The sequence below is a fragment of the Symphalangus syndactylus genome, chromosome 3 (genome assembly GCF_028878055.3).
Source record: "Symphalangus syndactylus isolate Jambi chromosome 3, NHGRI_mSymSyn1-v2.1_pri, whole genome shotgun sequence".
NCBI classification, from domain to species: domain Eukaryota; kingdom Metazoa; phylum Chordata; class Mammalia; order Primates; family Hylobatidae; genus Symphalangus; species Symphalangus syndactylus.
Window position 1 is genome coordinate 14,180,395 of NC_072425.2, and position 20,543 is coordinate 14,200,937.

A 20,543-nucleotide genomic window follows, 5' to 3' on the forward strand; every position below is an offset into this window, starting at 1 on the left:
TCTCCTGCTTCAGCCTACCAAGTAGCCAGGATTACAGGTGTGTGCCACCATGCCTGGCTAATTTTTGTACTTTTAGTAGAGATGGGGTTTCACCATGTTGGCCAGGTTGGTCTTAAACTCCTGATATCAGGTGATCCGCCTGCCTCGGCCTCCCACAGTGCTGGGGTTACAGGTGTGAGCCACCGCGCCCAGCCAATCACGTCACTCTGACTTGTAGTCTACTATAAGCTTCTGTGAGTGGAAAGACCACCACCCCCAGCCACACTAGGTGCTTTCCTGGGCACCTCACCTGCATGAACCCACCTGGTCCCACGAGAACCCACCTTTGAGGCAGCTACTATCACTGCCATTCCCATCTTACTGAAGAGGAAGGTGCCAAGCCCTCAGAGTGGCATGCAGGCGAGAGGCCTGTGCCCATGCAAACTCTGTACCACTTCATCTTCCCCTGTCCTTTAATTTTGTGGGTTTCAAAACTTATCACTGTTTAATTTTGTACTATTAACTCTCTTGATCATTCTTCATCTCACAAGTCAGTGCCTTCCAGGTGCTGAGCACTGTGACAGGACCTGAGGATACAACAGTCAACAAAGCCACCTTTGCCCTCAGGGAGCTTAGAGTCTAGCAGGGAAGGCAGAAGGCAACAGATGAGGGGGCCTACCCTAGCCTCCAGGGATGTGTTGGGCCCTGCACCTTCTCCTCAAGAGCCTAAGAGGAAAAAGAATTCTATGATACTACATTCACAGCCCTAGGCTTTACTTTCATTTACGCCAGTGTCATGAAATCAATATAGGGGGTCACAACCAGCTTTATTAAAAAAAAATGAGGCCGGGCGCGGTGGCTCACGCTTGTAATCCCAGCACTTTGGGAGGCCGAGGCGGGCGGATCAGGAGGTCAGGAGATCGAGACCACGGTGAAACCCCGTCTCTACTAAAAATACAAAAAAAATTAGCCGGGCGTGGTAGCGGGCGCCTGTAGTCCCAGCTACTCGGAGAGGCTGAGGCAGGAGAATGGCGTGAACCCAGGAGGCGGAGCTTGCAGTGAGCCGAGATCGCGCCACTGCACTCCAGCCTGGGCGACAGAGCGAGACTCCGTCTCAAAAAAAAAAAAAAAAAAAAAAAAATGAAATAGAAAACAATGTACCATATATAATAAGGGTAATGTATTTCATAAAACTTTCAGTCACATATGTGTTTTAATATGTCTGTACTAACTAGTTCTGATGGAAACAGTTTTTCTCACATTGGGAGTGCTATTTCTTTCTTTTTTTTTTTTTTTTTTGTTTGAGACAGTCTTGCTCTGTCGCCAGGCTGGAGTGCAGTGGCACGATCTCGGCTCACTGCAATCTCCACCTCCTGGGTTCAAGCGATTCCCCTGCCCCAGCCTCCCGAGTAACAGGGACTAAAGGCGCCCACCACCATGCCCAGCTAATTTTTTGTATTTTAGTAGAGATGAGGTTTCACCTTGTTGGCCAGGATGGTTTCAATCTCCTGACCTCGTGATCCGCCTGCCTTGGCCTCCCAAAGGGGATTACAGGCATGAGCAACCGTGCCAGGCCCGGCAGTAGTATTTCTTAAAGCTTGAAAATAACATGATATAACCCTCATGATAATCTGATGAGGCAGGTATCATCAGGTCCGTTGTACAGATGAGGAAACACAGGCTCAGAGACGTTAAGGAACTTGCCCAGGGTCAAACAGCTAACGACTAGCAAAGCAGGGATTCAAACCTTGATCTTTCAGACTCTGAAGTCCACATGTTTAAGTACTATACTATTACGGCACATGAGACAGAGACCACGAGACAGAGACCCAGGTTCAACCTCCCTTCTGTCACTTACCATGTATCTATCTGGCCTTGGTCAAACCACTTCTTCAGACACTGGTTTCCTTATCTACAACAATAAGGAGTTTAAGCTTCAGGTTCCCTTCTAGCTGTGATCTTAGGCGACCTCCTCTCCTCCGACTCAATCCCTAACCGCTGGCAACCACTAATCTGTTCTCCGTTCCCAAAAAGTTGCATAAAGGGGATCATGCAGTATGTAGTTTTTTGGGATTGGTTTCTGGCACTCGACATAATTCCCTGGATTCATCCAAGTTGCTGGATGTACTCAGCATTTGTTCCGTTTTACTGCTGAGTAATATTCCACGGTATGGCTGTATCGCAGCAGAACCATTCATCAGCTGAAGGACACATGGGCTGTTTTCAGTTTGGGACTATTATGAATAAAGCTGCTATGTGAACAGGCTCTTGTGTGAACATTTTCATTTCTTAGGGATAAATGCCCAACAGTGCAATTGTGGATTGTGCGGAAGTGCATGTTTAGTTTTGTAACACTCCAAAACTGTATTCGAGAGAGGTTGTATCATCAAGTTGAACTCTGGAAACCTATGAATCCTCTTTTAATTTGGCAACTACTTTTCTCCCCTATTAACAGCTGCAAAGAATGTAACAGGCATTGTACATGAGCTCGAGTTATACTTCTGTCACAACATTGATGCCGCAGGTTTAGCTTATTAATTTTTGTGGAAAATATCTACTATTTTACCTAGCTGGCTAAGCCAACTGTCAACCAACCAGTCACATGATGCTTTGCCAAGGGGAAAAATCTCACTGCCTTTTTCCAACTTACACATATGTATGTAACCATGTGACTATCATCTCACTTCTGAATTATAATCCTAAAATGCATAGATGGGTGAAGGGAGGGAGGAAGAAACAAATGCAGGTGGCTGAGGTGGGGGGGTAGGGCACAGAGCCTTTGCCAGGAGTTGTCAACTGGATAAAATCAGACCCTGTCCCCTTCACTATTTCTTTGTTTTTTTTTTGTTTTGTTTTTGGAGACAGAGTCTTGCTCCATCGCCCAGGCTGGAGTGCAGTGACCCAGTCTCGGCTCACTGCAACCTCTGCCTCCCGGGTTCAGGCCATTCTCCCACCTCAGTCTACCAAAGAGCTGGGACTCTAGTTGCACGCCACCACATCCAGCTAATTTTTGTATTTTTAGTAGAGATGGAGTTTCACCACGTTGGCCAGGCTGGTCTTGAACTCCTGACCTCAGGTGATCCTCCCGCTTCAGCCTCCCAAAGTGCTGGGATTACAGGCGTGAGCCATCATGCCCAGCCTCCCTTCACTATTTCTTACCAAGGCTCTACCCTTTGTTACCTTGGGATTCTCCATTCAGAATTCTTGCCTGGTCCCACTGCTTGGGGATTTTTCCACCCCAGGTGACTGCCCACTGTACACCAAAAGCGGGGAACGGGAGAAGGGGGCGTGGCAGGAAGGGCATAACCTGCTGGGGCAGACGTGACTCTCAGAAAGGCCCATTTTAGGGAAGAGGACAGACAGGAGGTAAGGAGCTGAAAAAGGACCCTGGGAAGCCTGCCCACATCCACTCGCCCCTGGAAAGCCTTCATCCGCCCTTGATGACGACTGCCCAACCACATCCCAGCCTCACTTTACCTCTTCCCTCTTCACAAAAGGCAAACCTTCCTCCTAACCCCTCCTACTCTCAGGAACTAGGTTTTGGTCTTGACTTTTCGTCCCTCCAGTATTTGTCATCATCCCCCATTCAGGGAAAGTATCAACACCTCTGAGATTCACTTTCCTCTTTCCAGAGTGGAGACTGGTGCCCGCAGCACCTGCCTGGGGTGCAGGTCACAGGCAGGGGTCTGGGCATCATGGCTCTCACCACCCGCTAGCACTTGTACCTCCTATTTCCTGCCTCTCCTTAAGGTCTGGGATTTTCAAACGTCTTTTCCTCCTCATTCCTTTTTTTTCCTCCTTCCTGTCCTCCTTTTCTGTCCTTGCCCTATGCCACAAGTACTGAAACAAAGCTTGGAAAGGATCATAGAAATAGTCTATTTCACTCTTCCTGTAAATAATTCATTTGACAGTATGCCCAAGAATTCGTCCTTTACTCCATAAGAATACAGCAGTTCCCCCTCATCCATGAGGGATATGTTTCAAGACCCCTGGTAGGTGGCTGAAGCCATGGAGAGTACTGAACCCTGTATACACTACATTTTTTCCTATACATTGGTGAGTGGGTAGTGTATACAGTGTGGATACACATGCTACTCAGAATGGTGTACAATTTAAAAATTAGGAATTGGCCAGGTGTGGTGGCTCACGCCTGTAATCCCAGCCCTTTGGGCAGCCTAGACAGGTGGATCACGAGGTCAGGAGTTCAAGACCAGCCTGGCCAACATGGTGAAACCCCATCTCTACTAAAAATACAAAAATTAGCTGGCTGTGGTGGCACACGCCTGTAATCCCAGCTAATTGGGAGGCTGAGGCAGGAGAATTGCTTGAACCCAGGAGACAGAGGTTGTAGTGAGCCAAGATCACGCCACTACACTCCAGCCTGGGTGACAGAGCAAGACTTTGTCTCAAAAAAAGAGAAAAAAATTAGGAATTATTTCTAGAATTTTCCATTTAATGATTTTGGCAGTGGTGAACTGTGGGTAACTGAAACTGTGGAAAACGAAGTCATGAATAAATGGGGAACAACTGTATTATCAAAATTAGAAAGTGTGGTACTATAAAAGGTGCTGTTCTTCAGCAGGTCATGAAGTAAAAAGAATAAAAAGGGGAAAAAAAAGGTGCTACATAAATAGCAAAGACGAGTCTGAGTGAAGAGGCAGGCATAGTTTCAAAGCCCCTTGCATGGCCTTCCCCCCGCCACCCTAGTGGTGAGGACAGTGCTGTACTCTCCCGAAGTCCTGGTTTTGGTGCCACCCACTACACAGAATGCAGGGGGAGGATGAGGCCTGCTTAGTTTAACTAAAAAAGCTCCTTAAAACCCTCCTGAGGAAGAAAACTGGAAAGGCTTGATCTTTGATCAGGAGAGATACAGAGGGGCAAATGGGAAGTGACTTCTCTGTCTGTTCATCAGCTCTGGGCAAACATGAGACAGCACTTGTTTCAGGTTGTCAGAGCAGCTGGACAGTGAGCCATGAGACGGGAGACTTGTTTAAAGAAACTGGGGGAGGGGTACTCTCTATACACTTCCCTAACTAAAGATGAAGAAAATGTTTTCATCATCTGATGAGGCTGATTTTAGTTGAGGGCTGGCAAATTAAGCTTGAGGGCCAGCTGCCTGTTTCGGTGAAATATCTTATTGGCTCACAGCCATGCTCTGTTTATATAGATGCTACAGCTGTTTCTGAACTCCAATAGTGTAGCTTAGTAGGTGGGATACATAGCCTGCAAGCTTAAATTTATTTTTGTTTGTTCTGAGATCACTATATTGCCCAAGCTGAGTGCAGGGGTGCGATCACTGCTTACTGTGGTCTTGACCTCCCAGGCTCAGGCAATCCTCCCACCTCAGCCTTCCTGAGTAGCTGGGGCTGCGGGCATGCAACACCACACCCAGCTAATCTTTTTTCATTTTTTTGTGGAGATGGGGTCTTGCTATATTGCCCAGGCTGGTCTCAAACTCCTGGACGCGAGCAATCCTCCCACCTCGGCCTCCCAAAGTGCTGGGATTATAGGCATAAGCCACCGTGCCTGGCCCCTAAAATGCTTACTATCAGGTCCTTTATAAAAAAGCTTATTGCCAGGGGCAGTGCAGTCCCAGCTACCCAAGAGGCTCAGGTGGGAGGATCACCTGAGCCTGGGGGGGTAGAGGCTGCAGTGAACCATGAATGCCCCACTGCACTCCAGCCTCAGCAAGAATGATACCCTGTCTTTAAAAAAAAGAAAGAAAAGCTTGCCAACCTCTAATTTAGATTATATTTAAATTTGCACTTCTAAATCACTTAGCTAATACTATTGTCTTAAATTTGGAACTTACTTTTCCCAAAATTTAAAAATGCTAATCATAGGAAACACGGGAGAACTTGAGCATGAAGAGTCCATAGGAAATGAAGCCAGTCTCTATGGCCACATCACATAGGCTCTGCTAGGAGAGGTGCATAGCGGGACCCAGTAACCGCAGAAGGAAGGATTGGATGTTGTCTGCCCTGAGCAGAGGGCAAATACACTGCTTTAGAAATTCAGAGAAGGATATGACTTAATATTCACTGGTCAGGTGGGTGTGTGAAAAAGGGAAAAAGGGGAAAAAGGGAGGGAGGGAGGGGAGGAAGGAAGGAAGGAAGGAAGGAAGGAAGGAAGGAAGGAAAGAAAAGGTAGAAGACCAAGAGCCTAGGTGGCATGTGGGCTGAGCCCTGAAGAAAGTCAAAAGATAAAAGGAAGAGGACAGGTTTCTAGGAAGAAGTTGGCTGAGCAGGAGTTGGGCAGGTTAAGAGCTGGGTGAGGGGAGAGAGAGGAGACAGGTGGCCAGGCTGCTGCACAGGGTGCACGGGAGGAGCCAAGCAGGGAGGGCAGGCAATGGCCAGGTTGGAAGATCTGCACCTCCCTGGCTACTGGAGGAATGAAACTGGTTGGACTGACTGCAGGGAGAGGCTCCAGCTGAAGCATGAGAGAAGTACTGGATGAAAAAGGTGCCACAACTGAGGCCAGAAGGCAGATTCCTGAACTGGTGGGGTACCAAGGATGCATATCAAAGACTGCTGGAACATGTGGGTGTCAAGATTGAAGACAGTGAAGGTTAAAATGGCCTGATCCAAAGCTGGAGGGCGGTGGAGTGACTGGTGACTGCTCTTCCCAGGGAGAGGCATCCAGGCAAGCTTTCAAACTGAGCTCTAAATTCTGCGCTGGGTTCTAAGCAGGCTCATGAACAGCGTTCTGACAACTGGCTCAAAACTGCCACTCCCTGAAACACAACTAACCCAAATCCCTTTCTATATCAGGAACAAATCCTTTCCCTTGTTCCACTGCCTAGCACATTAAAAAAAAAACTTTAAATATATATACACACACACACACACACACACTTATATATATGTGTATATATGTGTGTATATATGTGTATCTATATATGTATATATGTATTTTTTGAGATGGAGTCTCGGTCTGTTGCCCAGGCTGGAGTGCAGTGGCACGATCTTGGCTCACTGCAACCTCCATCTCCCAGGTTCAAGTGATTCTCCTGCCTCAGCCTCCCAAGTAGCTGGGACTACAAGCGCGTGCCATGACATCCAGCTAATTTTTTGTATTTTTAGTAGAGAAGGGGTTTCACCGTGTTAGCCAGGATGGTCTCAATCTCCTGACCTCGTGATCTGCCTGCCTCGGCCTCCCAAAGTGCTGGGATTACATGCGTGAGCCACAGTGCCCAGCCTTATTTATTTTTCGGAGATACGGTTTTCCTATGTTGCCTAGGCTGGCCTCGAATGTCTGGGCTCAAGCTTTCCCACCACCTCAGCCTCTTGGGTAGCTGGGATTACAGGTGTGAGCCACCATGCTGGGCATCTCTAGGAATTCTAAGAGGAGATGGCCATTGTTTTTAGATGTGGGAGCCTTAGGGGGAAAATTCTTTAGACTCATATTGAAGATTTTAAGGGGACAGCACTCATTTGATTCTTGTGTATTTACAAAGTGTTTATGACCACAAAACAGAAAATCCACCCCAGGGCCACTGGAACTAAGATAACCATTTAAACTACCTATCCAAAATCGTACACTGTGATCTTTTTATATTTGACTGGTGTTAGCGATTCCCTAGGCCAAATAGGGATGATTGCATTATCTGCATTTTTACCTTAGCAGAAAGCTCTAATGCAAAGTAACCTTTTTACCTTTTCGAGGCAATCATACTCTGGTTCCTCTTGAGACAGCAACGTAAAAACAAAACTAAGTTGTCTGCCTCTGTACACACGCCTCACTAACGGACAGTGTCTCTTTGGCCCAGTGTTTCCAGAAATTGAGATCAATATATTTCACAACTCATTCAGCCTTTCACAACAATTTCACAATTCAGCCTTGTTTTTTTCACCCACTGCCTGGAGTTGAAGGGTTAAAACTTGTGCTTGCAGTGAGCAGGTATCTGCTGCATCCTCTGCATAAGGAATACCTAAACATTTACAAATGAAACCCTCTAGCATTTTGCAGACATTTTTCTCCCATTAGTCCACTGCACGTACATTTGAAAGAAATTAGCACTAATAAAGAGATTATCAGTATTGATAAAGAGAACTGGGTCACAGGCAGATGTAGCTGACCTGGCCAAGATCACCTAGTAGGTCCAGAATCTCACTTAAAACCTCGGGTTCATTATTATGTTGTGTATTTTCACTTCTTTGTTTTGATAACCATATTTTTTTTCCATGTCTACCTTCTGGGGAATAAGTCTTTACAAACAGAAAATGACCATGGTTTATCTTTTTCTTCCCTCTAAATATGAAGCCCTCCTATAGCAAGAAGGAAAGTTTCTGTGTTGTGCTGAATCTCTTGTCCTCCCTGAACACCTGGTCTTCCGTAACAAGAGGCTGTATTTGAAGAACAAGGAATTTCCCTCAGGCTTCTTACATTCTGCATTATAGCTTGATAAAATTAATCCTGTCTTCTGCTGAGCACTGTTTAAATAACAGAATTACACATATTGTTTTTTTCTCCAAGTTGTTCTCCACGTGTAGAATTTGAGTTCTGCGTTGATCTCAGTGTCTGGGGACTGCCACAGCCCCTTTCTGTCAGTTGTCTTCTGGTAGGGGTAAGGTCACTGGGCCACTCTCTTAAGAGAGTAAGAATGTGAATAAGCAGATCCTGTGAAGGAAAGTGATGTTCATGTTTACCTGGCCACCTTCTAGGCTCACAGTCTTGCTGATGGTGTGATGAAAAGTTTAGAAAAGCAGAGGCAGACCAAGCAGCCAGAATTCTGGCACATTTTTCTTAGCAATAAAGATTTCCAAAGGCTGTGTAGCTGTTTGTTTGGTTTGGCTTGGGTTTTCTTTGACAGAGGCTACTAGATCACTTCTTTAGCAACATGAACTTTCTAACTTTCCCTTGAAGCAGGGTTCTTTAACCTTTACGAGGTTAAAGTTCAGTCCTCTAGAACTTTTTGGAGGTGTTATTTGGGTCTATTTAAAAACACTTCAACTCAGCCATAAAAAAGAACGAGATCCAGTCATTTGCTACGACATGGATGGAGCTGGAGATCATTATGTTAAGTGAAATAAGGCAGGCGGAGAAAGACAAAAGTTACATGTTCTCACTTATTTATGTGATATAAAAATCAAAACAGTTGAACTCATGGACATAGAGAGTAGAAGGATGGTTACCAGAGGCTGGGAAGGGTAGTAGGGGGCTAAGGGGACTCGCGGGGGAGGGGGGTTAATGGGTACGAATAAGACCTACTATTTAATAGCAGAACAGGGTGACTATAGCCAACAATAACTTAATTATACATTTTAAAATAAAGAGAGTAACTGGATTGTTTGTAACTCAAAAGATAAATGCTTGAGGGGATGGATACTCCCATTTTCCACGAGGTGCTTATTTCACATTGCAGGCCTGCATCAAAACATCTCATGTACCCCATAAATATATACGCCTATGCACTCACGAAAATTACAAATAAAATAAGAAACTTCAACTCTTAACTAAAAGGAACCTTAACATAGGGTTTATTCAGGACATTGAGATTTGCAAACAAGTCTATGAACTGGAGGATTTAAAAATGTACTAGGAGGCGTGGTGGCTCATGCCTGTAGTCCCAGCTACTTGGGAGGCCGAGGTGGGAGGATCACTCGAGCCCAGGAGTTCGACAGCGCCACTGCACTCTAGCCTGAGCAGAGTGTGATCCCATCGCTAAGGGGGGATTAAAAAAAAACACAAGAATTCCTAGAGACCAGAGAATTGAGTCATGGCAAATTATATTTTTCTATGTACATAAAAACATGCACTTTTGGGAGAAAAGATTATATAATACATACTGTTCTACATCTTCATTTTTCACATAATAATACATCACAGAAATACGTACAAACATAAATGATTGGGTACATAGCGACAGAAAAAGAACACAGAGAAGACACCGACTCACTCGACTACATGCAAATTCATGGCAATCTAGTGTACTTCACTATCTCTTCTATAGTAACAGGAGACAAAATATGATAAAGATGTCCAAGCTCTCTACACAAACACATCTGATAGATACTCTGCCAGAGTGCTGGGGATGGGCACTTCTAAGTGTTCTCAAATTCTTTTTGGGATGGAGTAGGGTATATAAACCAGCCAACAAAACAACAAATAAATAAACGAATTAAAGAAAAGGGATGCTTCTAGAAAAAGCCTGACATAAATGGGAATGGTGAAAAAGCTGGCAGCTAGACTGTAGAAAGGTCACCATTCTTCTCTTTCTTTAAGGTCAAGGTGTAGCCACAGCTTCCCTAGAGCCATGCACCAAATTGTAGCTTTTCTGTGGAGAAAGTGGGAACTTCAATTCCCATGCGCACTGAAGAACAGAGTTAGGCTAAATCAAACAAAATTCTCAAATAGGTCAAATTACTTCCAAGCTGATGCTCAGGGGCCAAGTCTTTATCTCAGAGCCCAGTGAAAAGATTTCTGTATTATCAAGGCAAATAGGAACTCAAATGCTGAAGAACTGCGGAGAAAAATCATCCTAAATACTTCCCTTCAACCTTTCCTCTCAACACAGTGACACTTCAGAGAGTCGTTAAGGTAATGGCTGACAAATTCAAACTTAACTGGCAGGTTCACTACCACCTGAAAGGCAAAAGATATTTCTGGCAACTTACCTCCATCATCCAAGGGCCGTTTTTGTACTCCATATCCATATACTGAGGGGTCCACTAGAGGTGTGGAATTATTCAAGTGAGGAATTGAATCAATTTTAGCAGCAATCTACAGAGAGAATCAGATTTAAACACTCAGTAACAAACCATGGCTCTGAGGGAGAAAGACAAGTGTCCTCTTTAAAGGGCTGTTATCCCATTTCTCCCCTGACCTTGATTAATGGAAGGCAGCACCGCAAGAGCACAAATACTGTTCACTGTTAAGTGAGTTTTCTTTTGGTCTTAATAATAACTTGTCTTTAGAGTACTTTCAAAAATGTGTCTCTACAAGCAAATTAGTATTCTTTTTTTTTTTTTTTTGAGATGGAGTTTCGCTCTTGTTGCCCAGGCTGGAGTGCAATGGCGCGTGATCTTGGCTCACCACAACCTTTGCCTCCCAGGTTCAAGCAATTCTCCTGCCTCAGCTTCCAAAGTAGCTGGGATTACAGGCATGCGCCACCATGCCCAGCTAATTTTGTATTTTCAGTAGAGACGGGGTTTCTCCATGTTGGTCAGGCTGGCCTTGAACTCCCAATCTCGGGTGATCTGCCCGCCTTGGCCTCCCAAAGAGCTGGGATTATAGGCGTGAGCCACTGCGCCCGGCCGCAAATTAGTATTTTTAAGTCACCACTTAATATATAGGCATGTCACATCTTAAGAAGAAGAAAAAAAAAAAGCAAGCCAACAACTGAAGAACTTTCTTCAAAAAGTTTAACTTTTCTCACAGGGTTCGCTTATGCAACAAATTCCCCAAGAATATTTGAAAGGCCTCATGTGCTCAAATGTGACAAACATGTCTCACTCTGTCATCCAGGCTGGAGTGCAGTGATGTGATCATTGTTCACTGTACCCTCAAATTTCCAAGCTCAAGTCACCCTCCCGCCTCAGCCTCCCAAGTAGCTGAGACTACAGGCACGCATCACCATGTCCAGCTAAATTTTTTTAAATTTATTTATTTTTTTTTTGAGATGGAGTTTTGCTCTTGTCGCCCAGCTGGAGTGCAATGGCACGATCTCAGCTCACTGGAACCTCTGCCTCCTGGATCCAAACGATTCTCCTGCCTCAGCCTCCCAAGTAGCTGGGATTACAAGCATGCACCACCATGCCCGGCCAATTTTTGTATTTTTAGTAGAGACGGGATTTCACCACGTTGGCCAGGCTGGTCTCGAACTCCTGACCTCAGGTGATCTGCCTGCCTCGGCCTCCCAAAGTGCTGGGATTACAAGCGTGAGCCACAGTGCCCGGCCGATTTTTTTAATTTTTAATAGAGATGAGGACTCAATATATTGCCCAGGCTGGTCTCGAACTCCTGAACTCAAGCAATCCTCCTGCCTCAGTCTCGCAAAGTGCTGGAATTAGCACTTTGGCTAATCCCATGGCTCAAAGGTGTGAGTCATGGTGCCCAGCCTGACAATTCTTTAGGAATACACCCATCCTATAAACTTTAATGTCTATAAACTGATGTATGATCTATAGAGATGTAACATAAGCTTGTCTTTACTGGAAGTGTCCAAACAATTTCAGAAGGATTCCTGCAGCAGAGAAAGGGAGATGATCTCTAAGAGCTACTTCAACTTTTAATATTTATTATCAGTGAAAGGACAGAACATAGCTGTTAAAAATCTCCCCCCAGAAACAAATGGTATGCAGAACTTCTTACTTATCTACTTTGTTCTCAGCAGGAAATTCTATGTGATCTTCATAATAAAGCAACTCTTTCACTTAACCAAAGGAATATTTACAGCAACTGCTCTTGATGTTAGTCCCTCAGTTAAAGTTAATAAACAGGGGTCTATCAAGGGGCAGCTAGCACAGCTGTGCCTCAGAGCAAAGTCTTCAGTGGTAGTTCTGAGCTAGTCCAAATGTTCCCAGAAGTCTCACACCTATTGGGACCACCAGAAATTACCTGAAACAAATAAACAACCAAAGACAATCATGATACTGAAAACCGAATGCAGGATTTAAACAGCAGACATCATCCCTTACATTTACGAGTTCTGTGATGTTGAGGCAAGTGTCCTTCCTCTCTGCATGATGCCCCAGGGTAATACCATATATTTCATAGTTTTTGAAAAGATAAGAAGATTCCTGAAGGCAGAGGAATACCTGAACACACCACAAATACTAGGGTTATAAAACAAGGCAATTCACCCAACAAATGTTAAGTACCTACTGTGTGATGGGCTTTTTGAGGCACTGGAGCTTTTGTGGTGAAGGAGAACCACCAGGCCTGGTACTTAAGAATCAGCAGCTGGGGGAAGTTAAAGGTAAACCAGGTAATCAATAAACTGATCATTTCAGCAGGTGATAAGCATTACCACAGTAAGAGAAGATAATGTCACACACAGCATGCTTAGGAAGCTGCTTTAAATGGGGTGAATGTGCAGGCCATTGTGAGGAGTGACATCTGAGTCCTACGTGACGATAAGGAGCTGGCTACATAAAAATCTGAGAAAGTATGTTCTCGGCAGAGGAACTTGTACAAAGGCCCTGAGGCAGGAGCAAGCTTGGTAGGTATAAGCCTGGAAAAGAAGTCAATCTTGCCAGCGTAGAAGGAACTAGATATGTTCCAAAGGTGGGTAGTTCACACTGGACCCTTTCAGGTCATGGTGAGGAGATTCGACTTTATAGGAAGGCTGATGGGCAGCTACTGCAAGTCTTAAGCAGGAGAGTAACATGCTGATTTATGCTTCTAAAAGATCCCCAGCCAAAAGCATGGTGGCTAGCAAAGGTAACTCCAGCACTTTGGGAGGTCAAAGCGGGATGACTGCTTGAGGCCAGGAGTTCTAGACCAGCCTGGGCAACACAGCAAGACCGCCCATCTCTACAAAAAATAAAAAAGTAGCTGGGCATAGTGGTGCATTCCTGTAGTCCCAGCTACTCAGGAGGCTGAGGCAGGAGGACTGCTTGAGCCGGGGAGTTTGAGGTTACAGTGAGCTATGATCGAGCCACTGAACTCCAGCTGGAAGATGGAGCGAGACCCCATCTCTTTAAAACAACAACAGAAAACAATAAACAAGATCCCCTTGACTGCAAGATAGGAAGAAGGAAGGAAGGAAAAGATAGTTTAAGCCAGACTCAGCCTTAGGAGATATTACTGTAGTCTAGGCCAGGGCTTGGCAATCTACTGCTGGTGAACCACTTGCCTTTGTAATTAGTTTTGTTAGAACACAGCCACACTCATCTCAGAGTGAGACTCTTGACTCAAAAACAAAACAAAACAAAACGACAAGCTCTGTATGACATTATCCCGGCTCCCTTTAAATGACGCCTCTGGGCTTCCAGATCTTTTACCTTCCTTATTTTTGAGATGGAGTCTTGTTCTGTTGCCCAGGCTGGAGTGTGGTGGCACAATCTTGGCTCACTGCAACCTCCATCTCCTGGGTTCAAGCAATTCTCCTGCCTCAGCCTCTTTGAGTAGCTGGGATTCCAGGCATGTGCCACCATGCCTGGTTCATTTTCATATTTTTAGTAGAGATGGAGTTTCACCATGTGGGGCAGGCTGGTCTCGAACTCCTGACCTCAGGTGATCCACCCGCTTCGGCCTCCCAAAGTGCTGAGATTACAGGGGTGAGCCACTGCGCCTGGCCCTTTTCTCTTCCTTCTAAAGTAGCTAAACTGTATTCCTGAGTCCTTGGCCTGCCTTCTAATGTATGTAGTAGTTTTATGTCATTTTTTCCTCCAAAGCCGCCATGATAAAAGTGTTTCGACAGCTTCCTATTCCTAATTTAGATTAAATCAACAAGTGTTCTTCCAAAATGTGACTGAGCCTTTCAGGTTTCTTCTTCATTCATGCTTACTTCATTACCTACAATTTGGGAAATTTCCACTATGAGAGAAGTAGTACAGAATAACATTTGAGATACAGCTCTGAAGTGAGGAAACTGCATTTGAACCCTGGTTAAACAAATGCTGGGTATGAGTTCAACATTACAATATATAAATTACATTTATACTACGGTGTAGACTATGTTACATTATTCTGTAAAGAAGCAATATACTGCTTCATTCTTCCACATACTACCTTGTTCCAAAAAATGATTTGAAATGCCTAATAGAATTAAAATGTAATGAGTGCTACTCTGCTAAAACCACTTTAAATATGCTATCTCATTTATTCCTCACCATGATTCTCTAGGAGGTTCTTGGCTCACTGCAACCTCTGCCTCCTGGGTTCAAGAGATTCTCCTGCCTCAGCCTCCCGAGTAGCTGGGGTTACAGGCACGCGCCACCATGCCCGGATAATTTTTGTATTTTTAGTAGAGATGGGGTTTCACCATGTTGGCCAGGCTGGTCTCGAACTCCTGCCCTTGTGATCCGCCCGCCTCGGCCTCCCAAAATGCTGGGATTACAGGCGTGAGCCACCGTGCCTGGCCTTATTATTTCCATTTTAAGACAATAAAAACTGGGGCTCAGACATGACCTGCCCAAAGTCACCCATCTTATAAGCGGCAGAAACAGGCTGCTCTATTTTATTCCTTTCTTAATAAACTTGCTTTCAGTTTACCAAAAAAAAAAAAAAAAAGTGGCAGAAACAGTATTCAAACCCAGGTCTTCCTGACTCTGGAGTCCAAGTAAATATAAATAGTACATCGAAGGTTCAATGATATGGCAAAAACCATAAAGGAGGTACACAAATCATTAAAGTTAGAAAACATTAATTTTCTATTTTGAATTAATTATTCCCAGTGCACATTTTCAAGACTAAAATTCTCTGACCACTTGGCTGCTCCCTTCCCTCCACCTAATATTTTCTTAAACATATCTCAGTTCCCAAGGACTTAAATAAAGCCTGACTTCCAGTGCACAGAGCCCAAGCAATTCTTCACATAATTGATCATTTTAAACAGTAGTTACTTAAGGGAAGTGAGGTACAGTCCTCAGTTCATAATGCTATAGGCCAGGGGATAAAAGCCAGGATGGTCCACAAAACCAAGGCCACTCTCCTCCTTATCTGCAAGCGTGACCTTGAGAGAACTCTGCAACCAATTTTCTACCACACAAGTTATTTTCCTCCTTTTTAGGGGGAGGCAAATGGGTTATCTCACTACCCATGCTATTTTAAGCACAGTGATAAATGAAAAATAAATCAACGTCACAGACACTTAACTACCAGTAGTTAGTGGAAACTCAGGGGAGGAGAGTACTGGACCAGAAATCAGTCAACAGTCCTGATTTTCCAGCCAGTTCTTCCCGCGTGTGACCTTGGGCAAGACCTTTAAGAGCCTTGCTCCTTGGTGTCTTCACCTGTAAAATGCAGAGGCAGACTAAACCAGTGTTTTCCCAAGAAAAATGCACAAGGTGATCTTGGGAGGTACATGGATGAATGTTTTTAAGCTTCCATTGTTCTTACAATTACCTTCTATGCATGACAAAGTTTTCCACTTATGATACTGACTTAGTTCCCTTTTAAAAAACATTTTAGGGGCATGTGTTCTCAGGATCTCCTTGGGGGTATGTCACAGGCAAAAAAAATAAAAAATAAAAAATAAATAGGCCAGGTGTGGTGGCTCATATCTGTAATCCCAGCACTTGGAAGGCTGGGGTAGAAGGATCGTTTGAGCCCAAAGTTTGACATCAGCCTGGGCAACATAGCGAGGCTTTATCTCTACAAAAACAAAAACTAAAACAAAAAAAATCTAGCTGAGTGTGGTGGCATGAGCCTGTAGCCTTAGCTTCTTGGGAGGCTGAGGCAGGAGGATTCCTTGAGCCCAGGAGTTCAAAGTTACAGTGAGCTATGGTTAAGCCACCACACCATAGCCTGTGCAGAAGCGATACCCTGTCTCTTAAAAAAAAAAAAAAAAAAATATATATATATATATATATAAATATGCATACATATTTAAAATAAATCTGGCTGGGTGCAGTGGTTCATGCCTGTAATCCCAGCACTTTGGGATGCCAAGGCTGGTGGATCACTTGAACTTATGAGTTCAAGACCAGCCTGGCCAACATGGTGAAACCCCGTCTCTGCTAAAAATACAAAAATTAGCTGGGCATAGTGGTGTGTCCCAATAATCCCAGCTACTCAGGAGGCTGAGGCAGGAGAATTGCCTGAACCCAGGAAGTGGAGGTTGCAATGAGCCGAGATCGAGCCATTGCACTCCAGCTTGGTGACACAGCAAGACTCCATCTCAAAATAAATAAATAAATAATCTAAATTTAAGAATATTAAATAGTGTATTGAAGGCTCAATGATATGGCAAAAATCATAAAGGTGGTACACAAATCACTAAAGTTAGAAAACATGACAATTAATTATTCCCAGTACACATTTTCAAGACTAAAATTCTCTGACAAGTTTCATAACCAAAGTAGATCACCTTATAAATCCAAATAAGAAGTTGCAAATAGCCCCACAACTTCATACTTACTAGAACTCTATACCAATTAGAAACAGGCAAAGCCACCTGAATGCCATCCACATACGTGTCCCTGCTACTCAACAGAGATCCTGTTGATTGGCATGGATACAGCAAGCAGAGGTGAAGACTCACACCAGCATCGAGGGTGTGGGAACCCAACTTGCTTCCCCAGACCCTGTGCGGCACAGCCACCCAGAGAGGTCCTGCCTGGGAGAAAGGTAGGTTGGGCTGCAAGACTCTACGCCCCACAGTGGGAGGAAACAGTGTGCAGCCAGGGAAGTAGCCCCGCGGCAAATAACAAGTTCCTAAGACAAGCTTGGAGTCATGGGCCCCAGGGGCAGGTCCAGTCCTGCATCCCACTACCTAATGTTACAAAGAAGACTGCATCAAACATACTGCCTACTAAGTGCCCAACAGCGCCCTCATTTAATTGTCACAGGGACCTTCTAAAGTAGCTACTATTCTCCTTACTGTGGGACTTGGAACCAGTTTGCCTGGAATTGTATCCATAGGGATAACAAGATAACAAATGTAAAGCACTAGAAACAATGCTGGGTGCACAGTAAGGAACCAGAAATGCTTGCTATTTTAACCTCTTATTGAAGAACAATGACACAGAAAAATACATGGATCATAAGTTCATAGCTCACTGAATTTTGGGACACTAAAATACCTATGTAACTAGCACCTAGATCAAGAAACATCACCAGGACCCCAGAAGTCTGCCTCATGCCCCCTTCAGTCACTACCCACCCCACCACCCAGGGTAACCTCCTAATTTCTAACACTATTGTTTTTAAAATTATTACTATCATCAACTATTTCTGCATTACAGATGAGAAAACTAAGACTGAAAGAAGTTAAATAACTTGTCCAAAGCCAAACTAGTAAGTGGCAGAACCAGAACTTGAACTCATACTGTCTGAACTTCAAGTTTGTCTCTTAATAATCACATCACAATGCCACTCCCTGGGAGTTTTGTGACCATCAAATGAAAGAACATATATAAGAATCCTTGCCTGGCACCCAGCACAACATGGACTCGATGAATGAGAACTATTGTTGGCATCAGAGATGGAGCCCCAGGGGATCCTGCCCTGCTTACTTGCAATAACTGAAATAAAGAATTATATGACAATTGAGTAAGATGCAGCTCTTCTTGGGAGGTTTTCCTGACAACCTCATCCCTCCTATGCTTAGGCAGAATTAAATACTCCCACATTTGTGTTTGCAAATCATCTTATATACTACATCTAAATAGCATACTCTCACCGAGTATGTTATGTTGGTTATACTGTCTCCCCACTATCAGAGCTGAGGATTGGATCTGTCTCCATCATCTTGGTACCCTTAGGACAAAGAGTCCTTAATTAGGAGCCCCAGGGTTTAGTTTTAGAGAATTCGTGACTTCCCAAAATTACATCCCAAACTATTTAAATATTTCTGGGGAGTGGTTCAAAGTTTCAAGAGTCTCAGAAAGGTCCATGTTCTGAAAAAGTTAAAGAACAACTTTCCTAATGCATAGCAAAATGCTTGGCACATAGAAGGTGCTCATTAAACACCTGCTAAATTTAAAGTGGATATGGAGAGGCCCATCTGTAGGCAGAATGCTAAGATGATCAGGTGAGGCTCTATGCTGAAATACTGTTCCAGGTGGGTCACTCCCACCAAAGGCCCTAAATGTGACACACCAATTAGCTTTCCCCTTCCATTCCATGGAATTCCAACAATCCTCCAATGATGTTTAAAGACTGCTAGGCAGGGCTCGGTGGCTCACACTTGTAATCCCAGCACTTTGGGAGGCCAAGGCGGGTGGATCATGAGGTCAGGAGGTCGAGACCATCATGGCCAACATGATGAAACCCCATCTCTACAAAAAATACAAAAATTAGCTAGGTGTGATGGCGCACGCCTGTAGTCCCAGCTACTTGGGAGGCTGAGGCAGGAGAATCACTTGAATCCGGGAGGCAGAGGTTGCAGTGAGCCGAGATCATGCCACTGCACTCCAGCCTGGTGACATGCGAGACTCCATCTCAAAAAAAAAAAAAAAAAGCCAGGTGCGGTGGCTCACGCCTGTAATCCCAGCACTTTGGGAGGCCAAGGCGGGTGGATCACAAGGTCAGGAGTTTGAGACCATCCTGGCTAGCACGGTGAAACCCCGTCTCTACTAAAAATACAAAAAATCAGCCAGGCGTGGTGGCGGGCACCTGTAGTCCCAGCTACTCAGGAGGCTAAGGCAGAAGAATGCCATGAACCTGAGAGGCTGAGCTTGCAGTGAGCCGAGATCACGCCACTGCACTCCAGCCTGGGTGACAGAGCGAGACTCCATGTCAAAAAAAAAAAAAAAAAGACTGCTGCTTCAGCCACCTCATTGAAATGAAAAACCACCCAACTACCTCTGCTAAGGAACCAAGTCCTTCTTAAAATGCAGAGGGCATGGGTCCAAGAACTACTGCATATATTAACTATGTGTACCTCTGAGAAAACTGCTTTATCTCCCTCTGGCTCATTATTTTCAAATATAAAATGAGAATTAATAGCCCTTATTAGCTGGGCGTGGTGGCAGCTACTGGGGAGGCTGAGGCAGGAGGATCACTTGAGCCTGAGAGGCAGAGGTTGCAGTGAGCCGAGACTGCGCCACTGCGCTCTAGCCTGGGTGACAGAGAGAGATCCTGTCTCAATTTATAAAAAAAAGAGACAGATAATTAATAGCCCTGGTCCTATCTTACCTGGTGGTTGTAAAGACTGAATTCCACAATAAGATAAAACCACTTACAAACTTGTCTTACTTATCTTTGTACTGGCCCAGCATCCAGCAAGTGGCCTTGGACTCAGCAGATCTTCAATTAATGGTAAGTAATCTAAATCAAATCACTACTTCCAATCACACTACTCAGTCTTGCAAGTGATTTGTAACCATCTGGTGTTAGAATAAAAATGTAGGCTGGGAGCGGCGGTGCGTGCCAGCTACTTGGGAGGCTGAGGTGCGAGGATCCCTTGAGCCCAGGAGGTCCAGGCTGCACTGAGCTGTGATCATGCCACTGCATTCCAGCCTGGACAACACAGCAAGACCTTGTCTCAAGAAAACCCAAAACCAACAAACAAAATCTTTATAATAAAACTCCAAATGCAGAACATTTTCAATTGGGATGATTCTAAGATAAAGTTATCAGAATAAAGACTACACAGAAAAGAAGGAGAGAGAAGGGAGTATGAATAGACAGCAGATATAACATGAGAAAGCACAAGAACCAAAATAACATGGTGAGCTTCTTCCAGATCCAGTTAGACGGACGCTCTGAATGTCTAAGGGTTTGAAGGGACTGCTGAAATTATCTAGCTCCACATTTCCTGACGTTTGATGCACAGAATGTGATTTGGTTCCATGGAAAGAGGGCATGAAGTGATCTAACTTCAGGACATTTACAAAACACACCCTAACCCCTGTAGGAGTAAATGCACATAAGCATGTTAAAGGTTCTGAGAAGTCCTACAGTAAAGAAGCCAATTCACCTTTATTTAATCCTGCATTCCCCAAACTTAACTG

At 44.4% G+C, this 20,543-nt stretch overlaps 1 protein-coding gene across 4 annotated transcripts in view; it reads right to left on the reverse strand.

The window, feature by feature from the left end:
* FUBP3 (far upstream element binding protein 3) overlaps positions 1–20,543 on the reverse strand; it is a 59,044-nt gene that overhangs the window by 32,499 nt on the left and 6,002 nt on the right. For all 4 annotated transcript variants that reach the window (XM_063635853.1, XM_063635852.1, XM_055270690.2 and 1 more), the window contains exon 2: positions 10,596–10,701. In XM_063635853.1, coding sequence (XP_063491923.1) covers positions 10,596–10,701 — 106 coding nt within the window. The remainder of the gene's footprint in view (positions 1–10,595; positions 10,702–20,543) is intronic.